This window comes from Pan troglodytes, chromosome X (genome assembly GCF_028858775.2).
Source record: "Pan troglodytes isolate AG18354 chromosome X, NHGRI_mPanTro3-v2.0_pri, whole genome shotgun sequence".
Taxonomy (NCBI): domain Eukaryota; kingdom Metazoa; phylum Chordata; class Mammalia; order Primates; family Hominidae; genus Pan; species Pan troglodytes.
This window is the reverse complement of record NC_072421.2, coordinates 116467779-116488122: the sequence shown is the minus strand read 5'-3', so window position 1 is coordinate 116488122 and position 20344 is coordinate 116467779. Positions and strand designations below refer to the sequence as shown.

General features: G+C 50.0%; 1 protein-coding gene across 5 annotated transcripts in view; it reads right to left on the bottom strand.

Moving 5' to 3' along the window:
* Positions 1–13847, bottom strand: part of LONRF3 (LON peptidase N-terminal domain and ring finger 3) — a 44577-nt gene extending 30730 nt beyond the window's left edge. The window contains exons 1-4 of one of the 5 annotated variants that reach the window (XM_009439559.4): positions 12860–13841; positions 9858–9976; positions 5366–5488; positions 1253–1408 (exon numbers count right to left, since the gene is read on the bottom strand). In XM_009439559.4, coding sequence (XP_009437834.1) covers positions 1253–1408; positions 5366–5488; positions 9858–9976; positions 12860–13676 — 1215 coding nt within the window. In that variant the 5' untranslated portion in view covers positions 13677–13841. Of the gene's footprint in view, positions 1–1252; positions 1409–5365; positions 5489–9857; positions 9977–11380; positions 11640–12859 lie in introns of those variants that run through there. The other 4 variants (XM_009439562.4, XM_016943782.4, XM_001135253.6 and 1 more) reach the window with 4 other exon arrangements.
* Positions 13848–20344: the final 6497 nt, after the last annotated feature.

The following is a 20344-nucleotide window of genomic DNA, read 5'->3' as shown; positions in this document are numbered from 1 at the left end:
AGCCAAGGTTGCTATTTTTCTTCTTTTCAGATGGAGCTGCAATTAGAAGTCACTCCAGGCATTTGGGTTCAGTATTAGCATTCTCAATCATTTAATAGTGATCTTAATTATTGAAATCACTGGGGGTTCTGTGATTTCAGGAGATCCTCTAAGTTCTGCCATTTTTAAAGAAAAGTTGGGCGCACCTGCATTTCAGTCCTTTTATGACAGCCCAGGGCTTACACACAGGAGAAGAACACCGGGCATGAATGGAGGGAAAACTGCCCCCTAAAGATGCCCAGGCATTCAGTGCTAAACTCTGCCTTGGAGTCTGCGCTTCTGATCCTCAACTTCTGACCACTTACCCTCTGCCGGGAAAGCCAGGGCCTGGAACCCATCTCTCTTGTGTTCTGTTTCCTGGTTTTCAAAGAAAGGTACAAATACCTGTCTTCCTCCCAGGTCCTTCAACTCAACTTTCTTTCCAACATCTCTTTCCTCTTCTCTGTTACAAATACGTATTGGAAGCTTACTTATGTATAAGGCATAGTGCAGGAATATGAAATTACATCCATTTGAGGATCAGAGTTGTCTTTGCACAGGATAAGTGCTGGCACTCAAAGGCCAGCAGCTTGAACAAACAAAAGCTCGAAAGGAGGGATTGTTAGGCCCTCTTCCCAGACTCATCCCCAAAGCCTATAAACCCACCCAAATGGTATGGCCCAGGGGCAGTGAGCCAATTCCTTTCTAGCTCTGTAAAATCTCTCTCGGCTGGATCTAACCAAGAACTGGAAAAAAATGTATCCTAGCACTTTGGAAGGCCAAGGTGGGAGGATCACTTGAGGCCAGGAGTTCGAGACCAGCCTAGGCAAAAACGGTGAAACCCCGTCTCTACAAAAAAAAAAAAAAAACTTAGCCAGGCATGGTGGCACATGCCTATAGTCCCAGCTACTCGGGAGGCTGAGGTGGGAGGATCTCTTGAGGCCAGGAGTCTGAGGCTGCAGTGAGCCATGACCATATCACTGCCCTCCAGCCTGGGTGATAGAAAGAGACCCTGTTTCATAATTTTTTTTCAATGTAATGAATAAACTCTGGGACCATGCCTGAAATTCACAGCTGCATCTTTAAGAGATTCTTTGCAAAGAACAGAACCACTAGTGACTCAATTTCTTCTTTCTCAGGAACCAAAATAGGAGAGGGAAGGCTCACTCCCCACGTTTGCCCACGAAACAGCCAAACGAAGCGTCACGAGCGAGCTGGGTGAGTTGAGTTTTACCTGTAACAACCTTGGTAGATTATGGCTGGTAACTTCAGTAGTCATTGACTCTACGTTTTCCTTTAATCTAGGGTGAGGTGCCAACAGCTTCAGGATATCGGGAGAATGTTCCTGAGAATCCCCCGGGACTGATGGTGAAAAGAAACTAAGGAGAAGCTGTGACATAAAACAGAAGACTTCACTACTTAAGTTTCTACAGGTGCCCAGGTGAAGGGGAGGAGGGTGAAGGGGGGAGGGAGCCAGCTTGCAGGGCAGAACTCCAGGGAGGAAGCCTTGGACCAGTGTCCCTAACACACCACGCCAGGGCAGGGGTCCTCGCTTCAGCGGGCATCAGAATCAACTGGGGAACTTATGAAAAATCTAGGTCTCTACTTTGTACTCCCATCTCCCCCAGGTCTGAAGTGTGGCCCAGGAATCTGGATTTTGAGAAGGCACTACAGATGCCTCTGTTGCCTAGCCAAGGTTAAGAGCCACCATGCTAGTGCTAACACTCCGCAGAAATATCTGCAGTGGGATTTTAAAACTCATCTAGGAGGAAAGAGACAGAGAGGTAAAGTCAGGAGAGAAACCTCACTTGGGGAATTTGAAGTTCATAATACCTCAGTGGGTAGAAGTCTACAAATGTCTTCTAGGATCCTCACTGTTTCTTTTCTCCACTACCCATTTTGCTTCCTCCTCTCCCCACCATCACCCCTGGATCTTTAATCCCTTCAAAGCTGGGAACCTGAGCAGTTAACTGTTAGGAAAAACAGAACTCCAGCTTCCTCCCTCTTCTCCCAACCTCGCCTCCCCTATTCTGGCCTTTGCCTCCCAGAGGATGTTAGGTTAAGTTTAAGTACTAGGCGCAAGGAGGTTCCAGTCTCTTGCTGGTTTCCCTTGCAATTGGATAAGCTGGGAGGGTAGACGTGCGTTCTAATGTAGCTTGCACCATTCAGTGTCCACATTCTTGCCCCAAGTTTCCCCTGTACTAGCAAGGATTGTGTGTGTGTGTGTGTGTGTGTGTGTTTCCATATACTGAAACATGTAACACAAGGAGAGCAGGTGACTTTGCTTCTAAAACCTGCTCCAGTGCTTACCACCCAGCAGCTCCTGCAGTGTTTGGAGATCCACTAAAGGAAGCTCCAGTCCCGTGCTGAGGGTACATAGTTAGGGTATTAATTGATCAACAAAATTTGACAGAACACCAAACTCCAGTTTGATTTATTCTCTGGCCCCCAGCAATCTCTTCATGATGTTCCTTCAGATGCCAGCACTTGCCATGAAGCCAAACCCCACTCAGCCTTCAAAGCTCAGCTCAAGTGCTACCTTCCCTCACTATTCCAGTCCTGTTCTACACAGTAGTAGAGAGTGCACCATAATATAGCATCTTGAACAACACCACGTTATGTTATCCTAGAAATGTGTCACAGATGTAAGCCTTTCTCTCCTGCCAGATGGCCAGCTTCTAGAGGGCACATAACAGATACCCAATAAATGCTCATCACACTGGATGGAATTGAATTAAGACACTTATCCACCCCAGGGCCCAGGGAGAGGCCTAGCATTCAGGCCCAAAGTCCTCAGATTGATCCTTATGTTTCCTTTCAGCTCTGAGAAACCCACTTTCCAGTTATGAGTTGGCACAGGAGTTAAATGGGGAGGTACTCACAGCACCCGGGGCCATAAATGCCAGCTTTCAGAGGTCCCTCCTCCACAGGAGCCAAGGTTGGTCCTCTGAAGCCCTAATGCGTGACTCAACAGGACCAAGCCAGTTCTGAGGAGGCAGTATCCTTGGAATTCTCCCAAAAAGAGCATAATACTCTTCAGTGGCAGCCACACAGCATCACAAGGTGCAAGGATGAAAGGGCAGAGGGTGGTGGGAAGGAAAAGAAGGCCAAGGGAGAAATCAAAGGAAATAAAGCAGAAATAATAACAGCAGTTCCCTTCTTCATTTTACTACTTGAGATCTCTCTCTAGGCCTTCTCAATGGCATTGGAAAACAAAAGTTGGGGTCAATTCTCAGTGAGAATGATCATTCCACATGAATGAAAGTCAACTCCACTTCAGCCTCAGCCTTAGAAAGGCCCAAATAGGTCAAGAAGAGGGAAAAAGAATCTGCAGTAAAAACAAACATTAAAAAGAAACACAGCCTGTGAGTTCGAAGGCAGCTTATAAATGTCAACTGAACCTGCATCATCTCTGTCAAATCTTTAGCCCTGAAACTGGAATGATCTAGTAAATAAACACAACTGAGGACTCTTGATGTTCTGAATCGCTGCCATGGCCTCATCACACTCAGTGGAAATTCGCCTCTAAATTCTCGCCCTCACTTCAGAACTCTGTAACACTAATCACGGGCATACGCTTGCTTGCATCATCTGGCATTTATGTTAACAAATGCAAGATTGTTAAGTTCCTTGAAGACTAAAACTGTGACTTATGCCTCTTTGGGTCTCCAGAGCTTCACACAATGCCTTGCCTCAAACCATTAGGCAGCTGTGGAAATGACAACAGTTTCTCTATAAAAGCAGACTGGAGAGACAGGTCAGCCCAACTGATGACACCAAAAACATCTCAGGCCAGCTGGGAAATGGACAAACAGGAGTCAAGAAACCATTCCTCCTTGGGTCTGAGACCTGCCTCTGCTGGCCTTTGCACGCTCCGTCCCCAAAGATAAGTTTCTTCTAACTGCCTTTGTTCATCCTGGAACTGGAAAGTTCCATTGCTACTATTGATCCAGCTTCACCAGTGAGTGCTAAGGCTGTGGCCATGTCCTCATGGGAAGCAGGATGGCAGAGCAGCTAAGAGGCCAGGCTTTGGAAGCAGATAGACTTGGGTTTGAATACTTTCCCACCAATCACCAGCTGCATGACCTTGGGAAAGTCAGCAAGCCCGAGCTTCATCTGTCTCACCTGTAACCTGAGGATAACTAACCAAACCTAGCCTCAGGAATGTAGTGGGATTTAAATAATATACTCCACATAAAATGCCTAGCACAGTGTATAATGCAGAAGAAATTCTCAACGAATGTTAGCTATTATTATTATCATTACATCATGGACTACACTTAAGATTTGGAGAAGGGTCCACAGCTTGAAGCAATTCTCCCCGAACCGTGCTCCTCTCAAGCACACCTTTTTCACATACTCAAACCAATTCAAAGCAACTTCCCAGAAAGGAGATCTTTTGTGAGACAGAAAATCCAGGGCCAGTTCCCTTATTTCATTGATTTTGCTAACTGTTCCTTTCTAGAGCCTTCAGAAACCAGTTCTGTCTCTTGCTCACTTTCTTTATCCACTGCTCTGCCAAACCACACTGGGACAGAAACCGTAAGGCTCCGCGGTGAATAGTGGGTGGGGCACAAGGAGAGCAGAGACAACCGCCAACTGTCAGAATCCAACTTACAGGCCGATTACCCAGACACCAGCAGAGTAAACTGTAGAACAATAAACAACAAAGTCCATGAATTGAAGATGGCTGAGCCTTCACTAATGCTCTCAGTATTTCACACCATTTTTCTTTTATAACTACCACATTCTGCTGGGACCCAAGAGTTGGAACGACTGCTTGCATTATATTGTAATGGTCTCTGACTAGCATTTGTGAGGCAGTGTGTTTTATTTCTAGCAAAGGAGCTGAAGGTTGGAGTTCTGTGTATGGTGATAGGGGAGGTGGGGACCACCAACGTCCCTTCCCAGGGGCTGGCTGTCATGTGTGGCTGGTGAAAACTGTGATTCAGCCAAAGAAAAGTTATGTAACAGCAGGTAGCCCCATGCCCTGGATCTCTCATCAACAGCCAGAATGTCCTCAGTGAGCCTCAATCCCCATATTAATGTACTTGATTTTGGTTTTTCTCCCACTGACAATCCAGACCCTGAGTCAAAGAAGCAAGAACATTCCTCACAGGCTCCTACAAAAATGTAGAAACTGCCCAAACTGATCGTACACACCAGAAGGACGGTGTTTCTGGGCAATCAATTAACACTCCCATCTCCCTTTTGTCCCCTTAACCCAGGGAACCACCCACTCAGGACCCCAAATGCCAAGGAGGACAGCACCCTCACTCCCCTTCCTAGATAAGACAGAGAGGGGAGGGTCCAGTAGGCAGCTGGACCTGATGTCATTTCAACTCACTCTTTGGGCTTCACATCTTGCTCTCTTGTTCTTTCCATCAAGGGATACACAGTAGAGAAACTCCCTTAGTGCCTCCTCCACCTTGCCTAGGGTGGCTAAGGCTTGGGCTTTTCTGAAATGTGCCTGGAAGGAAACATTAGCATTCAATCCCATTTTATTCAGCCTATTAACACTACTGCTCTAACAATAACTAACCCAGAGCACTCACTGTTGTGTGAAACATTTTAAAAGGACTCTCTTATCTACAGCCCTAAAATGCGGGCAACTGTTCTGATGCCATTATAAAGAAGACAAAACTGAAACCCAAAAACGTTAACTTGCCCAATGTAACACAGCTGGTAAATTGTGGAATCAGGGTTTGAACCTGGGACTGACTGATACCAAAGCCTGTATTCTTAACCACTCTGCCATACTACCTTGTCTCTGTCCCACCATTGTACGGAGTGACCATCAAATGTAGCAAGAACCCCCATTTGACCACATGCTAACCAGCTTTCAGGGCCTGCCCAGGTATGCGTTCGTTTGAACTAGTCTCTCAAGCAGAGAACCAGTCCTCAGTAGTGGCTTGAAAGAGCACCTAAACTAACTGATCAGTTTTCAGAAGAGGCCCAGGAGAAGGGATCTGACCTCTCCAAGACCTCAAAGGTCGCTAGTGGCAAAGCTGGAACTAGAACTGCAGTCTCAGGACTCCCAGAATGCTCTTCTCCACAAAGCAGACTGCCCTTCAGAGGGCTAACCAGGGGCTGAGCTTACTCTCCTAGGGGCCTGGATCACTTCTGCTCCCTCACCACATACTTTAAAAAGTATAAAGAAGTTTATGGCTCCTCAGGGCCCAAGCCCAACTGCTCTGGGAAAGACACTCTAGGGAGGGCAGAGGAACATCCTGGGGAAGAAGGAAGAAAAAAGAGTAGCGGGGGAGAGGGCTGCCCTCTGTGTGTGTCTTGAGACAGGTGGACACTAGCAACTTGGCTTGAAGAGCATTTCACTTGAGTCATCTAGGACGTCCCTCCACCCAGTGGCCTGCTCCCTTGCCTCCTCCATTGGCAGTACTAAGCCTAACTTAGTGAATGAAGTGATCCAGGTTGTGGCTGCTGGATACTCCCCTGCCCCCCGTTCTAACATGCCTCTTTGCAGGCCCCAGAGCCCTCAGGCTATGGCCTGGCTGCAGAGGCTGCCCTGAAGCTGCCTTCTTGAGCAGTGGCCCCTGCTCCAAACCTCTTGAAGACCTTTCCGTATTCCCCCAGCTTCTTCTGAAGCCTTGTCTTGGCTGATACATGGATGTTGATGGCCTCCCTTGTTGCTTCTCCCAGCAGTGTTTACCAAGGGTGTTTGGGAAAGGCTTGCATGACATCACAGGGCAGCTAGAGGGGAGAAGTGTTGGGAGACTGGAAAGGCCTCTGTGTGATCCCACTAATCATATTATCAAGTAGCAATCCATATACTCTTTTTTTTTTTTTTTTTTGAGATAGAATCTTGCTCTGTCACCCAGGCTGGAGTGCAGTGGTGGATCTCGGCTCACTACAACCTCCGCCTCCTAGGTTCAAGTGATTCTCCGGCCTCAGCCTCCTGAGTAGCTGGGACTATAGGCATGCGTCACCATGCCTGGCTAATTTTTGTATTTTTAGTAGAGATGGGGTTTCACCATGTTGGCCAGGCTGGTCTCAAACTCCTAACCTCAAGTTATCCACCTGCCTCAGCCTCCCAAAGTGCTGGGATTACAGGAGTAAGCCACCATGCCCGGCCAACCCATATACTCTACCTGCTCAGGGCAACCAGCTCACACCACTGAGAGCTGTATCACCTGCAGGATGTGCTGAGTACCACACACTCTGGTTGGATGGCTGGAATAGAGAATAGGGCTGCCAGATAAACCCCTACACTTGGGGCATTTTACATAGAAATGTTGGGAAATATGCAAATCAGGGTGGGAGGTGGTTTTGAATTATAGGCATCAGTTCGTCTTCTCTTAACCTCCAAGAAAATAAATTATCTCATCACTGCCCCCACCTCTCACTTCATCACTATGGGGAAATGAAACTCCTATTTAATACTTTCATCAACTCTTCCTTCACTGGAGAAGTCACTTTTCCCATTTCATCCAAAATGCTTCACTGCTTCTCAGCTCTGCTTCTCACCACACTATCAAGTTCCTTAGCCCTAGGATCTAGGCTTAGGGTGGAGGTGGAAAGAGTTGCAAGTCCTCTTACTCCTAGGCAGCTCCCTGACTTGCACTACTGGGAGGCTGAAAGTGCCCCCACTAAAGTTCCTTTGGGTTAAGACACTGGTGACTTGTATTAAACACTAAATGTGTTCCTTGGGGAAAAAAAACCATACTAATCCATCATTACTCAAGAAAACCTTCTCAGAAAAAAAAAATGAATCCATCATCACTCATGAAAACCTTCTCAAGAAAGAACATACAAGATTCACCTGACATTCATTGCAGAGTACACAGGTCCACATGCTTTATCTGGTTTCCAGATCCAAAAAAGTTCTGATAATCCATTATTTTCATAAGCTTGACATCAAAATTCATTAGATGGCAAAACCTGACCTAAACTGATATAAAGTGTTTAAAAATATTTGTCCCACTGAGTGTGAATTTTCATGGAATCTGCTGAATAGTGTGTTGGATTACAGGAAGCTGTCCAGAGCTCACTGAGACCTAATATATGGTCCTTGCAAAATATAAAACATTCTGGATTCTGAACACCTCTGGTCTTATAAGATTCAGATAAGGGATCATGGACTTGAACTTGGATACATTGGTTTTCTGAGGAAGGCATCCTTGGGTTGTGTAGAGACAGAGCACTACACCTAGGAAGCTTTATAGCTTGCAGAATGTCCTCTTGGCCACGTTCACTTTTGACCCTCATTGCATCATTGCGAGGCAATCAGGGCAGATATCAATAGCTTCATTTTGCAAACAAGGATACTTGGGGTTCAGAGAGTGAAGCCACCTCCCCATGGTTTGCAAGTAGTAGAGCACAGGCTCAAATCTAATCTTCTAAACAAAGTACTGACATGTGGCTGAGGGCCAGTCCTGAAGCCAGGCAAAGATACAGAAAGTGACACTTTGCATCCTGGCATCCTGAGAGGTGTCCAGGCCGTTTTTCTTCTCACTCCCCATGTGACCTAAATCCTTGGGGATACTGGCAGGCTGACTGACTATATTAAGGACTTGAAATGGCACAACCATTGTGTGAGTGTGAGGATCCCTTCAGAGAAAACTGGCCAAGCTGCCAAGGAGCCTATCAGTAGAGGTTCAGGAGCACCAGGCCAGCAACACCACTCTCACCTTCCCCTTTCTAATGTCCCTGGAAAATGATAACAATGGCGATAGAAAACATTTATATAGGCTGGACACGGTGGCTCACACCTGTAATCCCAGCATTTTGGGAGACTGAGGCAAGTGGATTGCTTGAGGCCAGGAGTTTGAGACCAGCCAACATGGCAAAACCCCGTCACTACTAAAAATACAAAAAATTAGCCGGGCATGGTGGCACACGCCTGTGATCCCAGCTACTCGGGAGGCTAAGGTGGGAGACTCACTTGAACCTGGGAGACGGAGGTTGCAGTGAGCTGAGATCACGCCACTGCACTCCAGTGTGAGTGGCAGAGTGAGACTCCGTTTCAAAAAAAAAAAAAAAAAAAAAGCCAGCGCGGTGGCTCACGCCTGTAATCCCAGCACTTTGGGAGGCCAAGGCGGGCGGATCATGAGGTCAGGAGATCGAGACCATCCTGGCTAACACGGTGAAAACCCGTCTCTACTAAAAAAAATACAAAAAATTAGCCAGGTGTGGTGGCGGGCGCCTGTAGTCCCAGCTACTCAGGAGGCTGAGGCAGGAGAATGGCGTGAACCCAGGAGGCGGAGGTTGCAGTGAGCTGAGATTGCGCCACTGCACTCCAGCCTGGGTGCGAGAGGGAAACTCTGTCTCAAAAAAAAAAAAAGAAAGAAAACAGAGAGAGAGAGAAAGGAAGGAAGGAAGGAAGGAAGGAAGGAAGGAAGGGAAGAAAGAGAACGTTTATATAGTGCTACATGCCGGACACTGTTCTAAGCACCTTACATTATTAGCTTATGTAATCCTCACAACAGCCCTCTTTAGTAGCTGCTTTGAATATCCCCCATTTAACAGATGAGGAGATGAAGTACTGGGAAGTTAAGTCATTTGCCCAGGGCCACAAAGGTCATAAAAGTTAGCAGAGTTGGGACATAAACCCAGGCAGTCTGGCTCCCAAGTGCATATTCTAGAGAGTCACTATGCCCAGGCTGCTCTGAAGGTCATGAGTTGAAGACTGAATTGGGGAAGAATCCAGTTCCCTTGCAGACCTGAGTCACTCTTTGCCCAGGGATCTTTACCCTGGCTCCTTTGCAAAGTCTTCTTCCTGTTCTGCTTGAGCTCTAGTGCCCCTACGCTCCAGGGAGGCAGCCCTTCCTGCCAATTCCTGTCTACAGTACAACCCCTTCCCACCTCTTCCATCCCACACTCACCTTAAAACCCATCGGGCGGAGCTTACATGCTATTTCTGCATCATGCAGTGCATTCTCATGAGACTCCAAGGTGAAATAAATCTGAGACCGATTGCTATAAAGCAAGTGGTCATTTGGAGCTGCCAAAATAAGAAAGAAAAACCTTTATTAATGGCCCCCAGCGCAAGCAGGTGTTAAGTCCTGTATGAGTATGGATCTTGAGCAAATGATAAGTTTTCTAGGACTTTTCTACTGGAGATCAAAAGGGTTAGGCTCTATTTCTAGTCCTAATATTGTCCTGCCTTCTACACCCCCAGCCACTCTGGGCCTGAGGTTCCCCAACTGCAAAGTCATTTTTGCCCCCGCTCACAAGTGGTTCATTAGAGGCCCCGTGGTGTCAGTGGTGCATTAGACACTTTGACATAGGCGAGATGTGGCTACACATGGCTAGTGCCCGGCAGCCTGGTTTATGAGTGCAGTATTACCAACAAGAAAACAGGCCAGGTAGGAAGGAGAGAGAGGTGGGCAGGTGTGACCCCTATCTGAACCACCAAGAAGACAAATCCAAGTTACTTTTCCAGGTGGGAATGACTGATGACATTAGTAACACCTTTGTCTACAAAGCCCAGCACATATGAAGATTTCTTGAAGAAAATGGAAATACATTTACATGATCCCATCCTCTCATCTCAAATGGCCAAATGTAAATGAACTTGGACAAGGTTTCTGGGAATAAGGTGAGGCCGGCTCTCACCAAAAACTCTGAATTACTAGATGTCAGAGCTGGACAGGCTATTAGAGATTATCTGGCTCAATCAACCCATTCTTCAGATGGGAAAATCAAGCCCAGAGAAGGGAAGGCATTTTCTCAAGGTCACACGGCTAGCTGGGCAGTCACTGATAACTGGTCAGACTTTGAAGCTTTGAAGCTGGGATGTGGGGAGCAGGTTCCTTTTTCTGAAGGTGTGTGCAGTACTTGGAATAATACGGACACAATGGCCATCTTCCAGAACAGAGAGCCTCCTTTCCTCTTAGAAGGGTAAAGCTGGCCTTGACATTTTCACCCTGACTTCTCTGAGGGGATTAACAAAGATGCAAGGAAGAACCTCCAGGGGAATGTGGTGGCAACAGAGGAGGAGGGTGAGGGCAGGAAGGGGCTTTCCTGGCCCCTGGGGGATGGCTAAAAGGTATGGAATCTGCCTTAGAGATCTGGAGTTAAGTGACCTCCACCTGCCTCATTCATATTGCCCTGCTCTTCCCCAAGATCTGGGATCTAGCTTCCTCTGTGGCAACAGGCTTTGATGTTTTTTTTTTTTTTTCCCCAGGGGTGTGCTCAGGGCTTGCTTGCGTGCCCATTACTTGCTCTTAAGACATTAGCAAATTGTTTAGTCTTTTCTGTCTTTTTTCTTCTGCAGCACACTCCAGCCTGGTGGCAGCTCACAGTCTGCCTTGCTTGTGCACAGACAGGAGCTAGAAGGGTCCCCTTCTCCGGCTGCCAGCCTTGCCCCGTCAGTCCTCATTCCTCCTCCTCCTCCCCCCATTACCTGTTGCAAGCTTGAGTGGAGATTAAACACGTGGAGACTCCGGCCCACACCCCTCCTCCACTCCACAGAGTCAGGTCCAGGACACCCTCGGATCCCAGGGCCCTGCCTGCCCGGCCCTGCTGCCTCCTCCCCGGCATGCTTCGCCAGACACCGCGCCCCACGGCCGAGCTCCTGGCAAACTGCCACAGCTGGGCAACACCGGCTGGCGGCTCAGCAGCCACTTCCTGGGTCCAGGCGTAGTGGGTCAGAGAGCGGCTCCCTGGGGAAATTCGGGTGCCCTAGTCTAGCTGGAGATGGGGGACTGCCTACGTTACCCTTGAAGCTGCAAAGCCCACCCAACCCTCCCAGGTGGCACTGAAAAGCGGGACAGAGGCGTGACCCATTCGTAGCCAGCCCACGGTCCCCAGGGATCCCCAAGCAGTTGCCGCGCCGGCCTCCCGCCGGGCTGGCCAGGTTAAAGGGGTTGGAGGCGAGGGCACAGGCTACGGGTTGGCGGGGCGGGCAAGGGGGGGCATCTATTTCAGCCGAGGATCGTGTGATAGGAAGCGGTGACAATGAGTCACAGGGCAGCGGGGCGCAAGCGCTCCCCCTCCCCCCGCACACGCTCGTGGGATGGTTTCCGAAGCGAGCGTGGTGGCCCACTTCAGTTACCTCAGCGGTTACACAATCCCGCCCGCTCGCGCGGGGGAGGGGCGCCCGACCCGGGCCGCTCGCGGCCCTTATGCAACCAGTGCTCTCCTGACCTAATTCCATGCCGGACCCACCCCACAGGGAGCCGCGGCCCCGGAAGGGGCAACACCCGGCGGCGCGAGCGGCGGACGCAGGCGCCGACCGGACATCTCCTGCTGGCTACAGCCCAGAGGACCGGGCGCGAGTGCGAGGAGCGCGCGAAGTTCCTCTCAGGGAGCCGCGGCCCCGGAAGGGGCAACACCCGGCGGCGCGAGCGGCGGATGCAGGCGCCGACCGGACATCTCCTGCTGGCTACAGCCCAGAGGACCGGGCGCGAGTGCGAGGAGCGCGCGAAGTTCCTCTCCTCGCTGGGAAGTGCGAGCAGGTGTAAGAGGAGACCAGGAGTGCAGCGGGAGAAGGAGAGTCAGAGGAACAGAGACAGTGACACCGAAAAAGAAAGAAACAGTGACAAAGATACGAAGAGACGGAGAAAAAGAACCAGAAGCAAGGAGACACAGACAGGAACGGGGACTGAGAGACAGGAACACAAAAGCTAACAGAAGTAGCAGGAAAAGACAAAAAGCAACCGAGATCAACACAAACACAGTGAAACACAGATAAGCAGTGAAAACAGAACAAACTCAGAGACCCAGCCCCAGAATCACCCCTCCCCCACCCCGCCACAGTCCATGGGTCCCCCGCCCCCTCTTCTGCCCTGGTCCAAATCCCTTCTCGCTGCGGGGTTTGTTCTCCCGCTCCCTCATGTAGCCACCGAGCCCCAGCCCCGGCCCGGCAGCGCGTTGGACTCACCCAACTTAACTGCCTCGTTGTACTTGAGCAGTGCCGCCTCCACCTGGCGCTCGCGGTACAGTCGGTTGCCCTCGTGCCGGAGTTGCGACGCTCGCGCTGGGCCTGGAAACAACTTGCCGAGGAGGCCGCTGAGCACCACGTTGACTCGCAGCGGCGGCGGCGGCTGCTGCCCAGCCCGCCGGGCTCCACGCGCCCGCCCAGTGGCCACCATCAAGGCGGAGAGCTTGACCCCGCACAGCGCACAGCGCCGGTCGGCGGCCCGCCCACGTTCCAGGCACAGTTTACAAAAGGTGTGGCCACACGACAAGGACACGGGGTCTGATAGAAACCCATGACATTTCCGGCACTTAAAGCCGTCCCACACCTCGGTGGCCGCCGCAGCCGCGGCGGCCCCCGTCTCTTCCGCCGCCACGGTGCCGCTTGCAGTGCTACCCTCGTCCGGGGGCGCCGGCGCCAGCGCCTCGCCTTGCGGGACTTTCTCCGCCAGGCAGCGCACCAGCTGCTCCAGCTGCTCAGCCACCAGCTGCTGCCGCTCGGAGAGCTGTCTATACACCTCGAGGGCTTCACGGATTCGCCCCCGAGACGCCAAGGCGTCTGCCTGCGTGAGCAGGACTTTGCTCTCCGGCGTTGAGGTCCCCGGAGACTGCTCTTGCTCTGGCTCCCGCGTCGGTAGAGGTGCGGGGCCCTCTGCAGCCACGTTTGGGTGGGGGCCCATGTCTACTTGGGCCGCTGATGCCCCTCGCTCCGCCGACTCCAAGTTGTCGCTGCTGACCTCGGCGGGCAAGCTCAGCATCTGTTCGATCCGTACTGACTCCATGGGAAGAGGGACACGGGAGGAGACGAGGCGTCTAGGGACCGGGGACACGAAGCAAGGAGTGGCAGCTGGAGGAAATCGGGGCAGCCACCGCCGCCATGCCACCGAGGTCCTGACCCTGCCGCGCCTCAGGGAGCTCTGTGCCGGCCGCCCCGCGCCGCCTAATAACTGTCTTGTCTCAGCAAAGTGTTACATAAAACGGTACCACGTGACGTGCCGCCACGCTGTTCATTGGCCGGCGGCGGGGAAATTGTTACAAAACCAGACAGTTTTGTAACAGTGTTGCTCTTGCTTCTTTGGGCTGCGCTTTTCTTGGCTTCTTTTTGAGGTTGTTTGTGTTTACACTTCGCCTTATTCCTCCTCACCACCTGGTTCTTTTTCGGAAGTGGCGTTGGGGGGTGGGGAGAAACTCAGTGTCTTCTCTTGGGCTTCTCAGTCTCCAAACCCCACTCCATCCCACCTCCAAACGGGCCAGCAAACAGGTCCCCTCTGCCAGCCGCTGACCAGCGGCCCCCCACTCCTCCCAGGAGAGGCTGGTACCTCGAGGTGCACAGTCCGCAGGGTCTTCCGGGACGCCTAAGACTCTCCCTCTTGGGGGAGATGGCTGCTGTCAGGGAAAGGAAGCAGGTTGGGAGGGGTATCCGTGAAGCCCCCCGCACACACACAACCCAGTCCCAGCCCGAGAGCCCTGGGAGCCCCGCCTGGGTTCCTTGCCTTCTCCCAGGAGCCTCCCAAAGGTGGTGAATGCGGTTTCTGAGGGTGCTTGGTCTTCTGTGCCAAGAGTGACTCAGAGCAGTGGGTCCCACCGGCGCAGAAGTTGGGCAGCGCTCGCTGGACAGTGAGGAACTCGCGGAGAAGATGCGCTTGCCGGCTCAGCCCTGGGAGGGAGATGCCCCGCTAACTCCCCTCCTTACCTCTCTACCCCCAACGCCAGAACTAGCGCTGGGGCAGGCGGTAGGCGCCCAGCTGGAGACACACCAGGCCGGCCCCTGGAGCCACTGGCCGGATGGGCGCGGCAGGGATGTACCCGGCCTGCTGGGGTCGGTGGGTACTCTGGGGGCGTGGGAGAGTGGCAGGGGGAAGACGCGAGCTGAGAGCGCTATTCAGGAGAAAGTCCGCGAATCCCGGCACAGCCCAGTGGCAGACCGAATAGCCTCCAGGTTTGTCGCTCCTGAGCGCTGCGCGGGAAGGGTACAACTGGGCACGAGCCTCAGCGCCTGGTTTACAATGGCTAGGGGGCCTCGACGGTGTCCTACACACTTCCTGAAGGCGAGCGGGGTGGCCAACCGCACACTCTTTGTCTGCCTTGAACCCCCACATTTAGGACGGGAACCAAGCTCACAAATGAGCAGACAGAAAACGGTATAGTCGCACTGTTCCAAGCAGGGAGGCAGGGTCTAGGCTTGTCGCTGGCTCAGTTGGCCTTCAGAGCCTGCGGGCTCTTGGGCAGTGCCAGGGTGCCGCCCCAGGGGCCTGAAGACCTATTGTTGCCCCCTGCTGCAGCCACCTCTTAGCCAGATGACCTTGGGGAAGTCAAACTTTAGAATCCATCATTTTTGCTTCTGAACAAATGTTACAGCTGATCTTACTTGGGATTAAGTCATGTTTCAGAGCTGGGTTATGGCAGGCCCCCTCGGGTCTCTGCTTCTCTTTAGGTAGTTAAACCAGTCTTAGATCAACACCAAGGTCCCAGAGAACAGGTACTATGCAGCCAGCTCTAGAGCCTCTTTCTAATAAGACAGGACAGAGGGAGAGGGTCACAGGGCAGAAAGGAAGCATCACATAGGGGAAAAAAGACACACACACGCAAAAAAAAAAAAAAAAAAAAAAAAAGAAGAAGAAGAAGAAGAAGGAGAAGAAGAAATAGAGAAACTCCAGATGTAGCCAGGAAAGCACAAGGGACACATTGGAAAACTTGGCTTGAAGCCTTGGATTTGTCACATATTTGCTATGAAACCTTAGGTAGGTTCTCCAAACCTTAGTTTCTCTTAATCTCCAAGGTTCCCTCCAGCTCTAACCTTGAGTGGCTTTGATCCTAAGACCAAATTTCATGATACCAACTCAGTTACTTAAGTACAAATGACTAGTCCAAATGCTGTGGATGGTGGCTTGAACCGGGGTTGAGGGGATGGGAAATCAATGGAAGATTGTCCATTTAGTCGGGGTCAGACCTGAGCTAGATTTTTTTTTTTTTTTTTGAGATGGAGTTTGGCTATTGTTGCCCAGGCTGGAGTGCAATGGAACGATCTCAGCTCACCACAACCTCCGCCTCCCAGGTTCAAGTGATTCTCCTGCCTCAGCCTCCCAAGTAGCTGGGATTACAGGCACGTGCCACCACAGCTGGCTAATTTTTTTGTATTTTTAGTAGAGACGGGGTTTCTCCATGTTGGTCAGGCTGGTCTCGAACTCAGGTCCTGACCTCAGGTGATCCGCCTGCCTCAGCCTCCCAAAGTGCTGGAATTACAGGTGTGAGCCACCGCGCCTGGCCCCTGAGCTAGATTTTTAAGATGTAGAAGTCGGAGGACTGGCTAAGAGGTGGAGGAGGTGGCCATACCAAGCAGTAGGGGAGAAACTGGGGTTCCTGGTGAGTTGCTATCTAGCTGAAGGGAGCTCTTTTCACCTCTCAGTTTCCCCTACTATCAAATGAGGTCCCCAGCACTAATTATCTGCCTGCCCCTTCAGGCATCTGTGAGGAAGGACAGTCGTTGGGGAAGGAAAGAGATTCATGAGATAGATAATGATGAAACCATCTTAATTCAAGAGCTTTACCCCTTCGACATATCTAAAATATATATATATGTCTGTTACCCAAAATTGTTTCCTAGATGCAAATCTGGGATGTGCTTTGCTCCGTGGACGACCTTGACAAGGGAATATCCCCTGGGTTGATTCCCCTCCCTTGCCCTGTTATGGTAGGGAGGCTAAGAGAGGGCCAGGTCAGGTAGAGAGTCACAGTCCTGCAGGCATGGAGAAGAGAGGCTCTCTCCAGGCAGGCCCTCTTGGCTGCCAGTGCAGGAGGTTGACCGTGAACTTGGTCAGGAATGTGAATAGCGGTCCGGATAATGCGAGGTACTCTGGTGTAAATGGCAGTACCAGCTACTCACTGACCAGACTCCACAGGGAGTTTTACATTGTAATCAAGACTGCCTGTAGGACAACACCAAGTGGGTTTCTATTGAATGCTGAAAAACATTATCACAGTGGTTTTCTTTCTTTCTTTGTTTAAGTTAAACAAATATTACCATTACATTGATAGACATTGTTGAACCAATTCAGAAGTCTCCTACTCAGAACTTCCTTCCCTCTGCTCTTACTAATTGGAGCCCCCCTGGAATGAGGGGAAGGGGGAGATTAACACCATCTTTTTCAGGTGCAAATATTCCCTTTGGAGTGTAAGGTTCTTTAAACCTCCATTTATTTTGCTAGGATCACCTTGTGGCTAAGGTTAACCAAGAAGAGAGAGCAAGGATTGAGCTGCCCCTCATTTTCAACTAGTAGTTTTCCAACTGGACTCTCAAGAATCTCTTTGGGGCTCAGAGGAGACAAGCAGACAGGCTTTGACCCTAGCTCCCCTCAAGCAGGGCAGTATTGTATCCATCTGTTTCACATAACTGAGCCTCCAGGTATGATTTCATTGAAGAAAAGCTGTCCCTTACAATATCAAGTTTGAAAACCATAGCAATTTTCACACATTTTCATATATTTGTTGGGCATCTTCCACATACCAAGGACTGTACTAGATACTGGAGACACATCAAAGCAGCAGCCGGGTGTGATGGCTCATGCCTGTAATCCCAGCACGTAGGGAGGCTGAGGTGGGTTGATCACGGCAAAACCCCGTCTCTACTAAAAATACAAAAAAAAAAAAAAATAGCAGGGCATCATGGTGCACGCCTGTAATCCCAGCTACTTGGAAGTCTGAGGAAGGAGAACGGTTTGAACCCAGGAAGCAGAGGCTGCAGTGAGCCAAGATCACGCCACTGCACTCCAGTCTGGGCGACAGAGTGAGAGACTCTGTCGGAAAAAAAAAAAAAAAAAAAAAGCAGCACATAACTCCCAGGCTCTCCCTCACTTATGATAGTGCATCTTTCCCCACATACACACATCCTTGTACTGGCTTCCCATGTAGGCTAGAAGCTTCAGAGGGCAAGGACTGGTGTCTTATATCTCCTCCAGTGACATAAGCAGGACAGTGCTTGAACAGATCTTACTGAACATGCCAGTGGACATTCTGGCCCTAGGAGTGTGCAGAGGGACAAGAGGAAACAGTTGGAATGCCATGCACTGTGGTCATTCACAAAGCAGAGACTGGGCACACAAATAACAAATGGTTGACAGTCCTGTACTTGGAAAGGCCTGCTGAGCAACTCTGGAAGGAAAGAGTCCATTCGAAGCCAGAGACCTGTAGTAAGGTGTAAGCAACCCCGCACACACATACACATGCACACACTCTATGCCTGGAAGCCTGACCAAAGCACACATTTGTTCTGTATTTGATATTCTCATTTTATAAACTGGGGTGACCCATAAATCTGCAGTCCTTACAGGGGGAAAAAAAGGAACCATGGACATTAATGGTATTGATATGGAAAGCAAGACCGCTCCTTGCTATACAGAGTAGCCAAAACCCACAACTAAAAGAAAGTTTAGCCGGGCATGGTGGCTCACGCCTGTAATCCCAGAACTTTGAGAGGCCGAGGTGGGTGGATCACTTGAGGCCAGGAGTTCAGGACCAACCTGACCAACATGGTGAACCCCCATCTCTACAAAGAATTAAAAAAAAAAATTAGCTGGGAGTGGTGGCACGTGCCTGTAATCCCAGCTACTGAGGAGTCTCAGGCAGGAGAATTGCTTGAACCCAGGAAGTGGAGGTTACAGTGAGCCAAGATCGCACCATTGCACTCCAGCCTGGGCGACAAAGCAAGACTCTGTCTCAAAAAAAAAAAAAAAAAAAAAAAAAAAAAGGAAAGAAAAGGAAGGAAGGAAGGAAGGAAAGTTAGCTTACACATCAGCTCTGGTTTCACAAATGAGGCCACTGAACACTAGAGAAGGCAAGTGACTTGCCACAGGTCATAATGAATTTGATACAGCCAAATTGGAAGCTAGGGCTCGTATCTCTTTGTTTATAAAATTTTTTTTTCATGTGATCAGAAAGCTAAAGAGCACAGAACATCTCCTTCTTTTTTTTTTTTTGAGACAGAGTTTCGCTCCTGTTGCTCAGGCTGGAGTGCAATGTCGTGATCTTGGCTCACTGCAACCTGCGCCTCCTGGATTCAAGTGATTCTCCTGCCTCAGCCTCCTGAGTAGCTGGGATTACAAGCATGTGCCACCGCGCCCAGCTGATTTTGTATTATTTTAGTAGAGACAAGATTTCTCCATGTTGGTCAGGCTGGTTTCGAACTCCCGTATCTCCTTCTTCTTACTTATTGTAAGAAATTATTTCAGATTTCCCACCTACAAGATTTTCATCAGTTCAACAAATATTTATCGAGCATATACTATGTGCTAATGGAGTTGGCATTTGTAGGGCAATAATAGGATATGACACAGTCCTTATCCTCTAGTAGCTAACTGAGGAAACAAGAGACAAAGATTTAAAAAATAACAGGCAGTCTGTAAGAAGTGCCAAAATTAAGGGAACAGTGTGTCCACGGAAGCCCTCAAAGGGGACAGACTGCAATGCAGTCTCATGGAAAAGGTGATTTTAAGCTAGGTTGGAGAGGATTTAAATAGAGAAGTGAGACCATCCTGCGGCTCAATACCAGGGGACTTCCTTTATATTGGGGGATAGGTGGCCCAGGAAAAAGAGAATTCCAAGTAAGCTGGACTGGTCAAGTGCAGTGACAGGATCTCAGCTCACTGCAACCTCTGTGTCCCAGGTTCAAGCGATTCTCCTGCCTCAGCCTCTCGAGTAGCTGGGATTACAGGCATGCACCACCACACCCGGCTAATTTTTGTATTTTTAGTAGAGACGAGGTTTTGCCATGTTGGCCAGGCTGGTCTCAAACTCCTGACCTCAGGTGATCCATCCGCCTCAGCCTCCCAAAGTGCTGGGATTACAGGCGTGAGCCACTGCGCCCAGCCAGGAATTTGTATTCTTAAAGGCTACGCATGTGATTGTGATGCTCAGTTAAATTTGATGTTCACCCATGTAAAGGATGATGCAGAATACACTGGAGGAGTTTACCCCGATTCTTCCCTCCCTACCTCATCCTCAGTTCCCCTGGTAGTGGCATTAATAATTCTTCCCTACATTTTACTGAAGGGTAAACTGAGAGTCCAGAGACTTTCAATGATGTGCACAAGGTCATTCAGCAGTAGTGGAGATACTGGCCTGTCAACCACTAAAAAAAGAAAGATGGCAAGATACTATCCCAAGGAAGATTTCGCTTAATTTCTCTGCAAGACAAGTTAGACCCGCTTGGTTAGCCAGGGAGTCTGTCGCCCAGAGTGCAAAAAGGAGCAAGTCTTGAGCTGCCAGGTGTGTGGGACAGAGCCCAGGGAGAGGTTAGTCGCTGGGAGGTTGGAGTTCTAACTTTGCTATGTGACTCAGCCCAAGCCACTTCCCCTCTCTCTTTATGTCTGTTCTTCACCGATGAATAACAATGCCCAGGGTCACTGTTGGAATTAGTTACCAGTGATGGAAAATGCACAGTGCAGTTAGTCCCGAT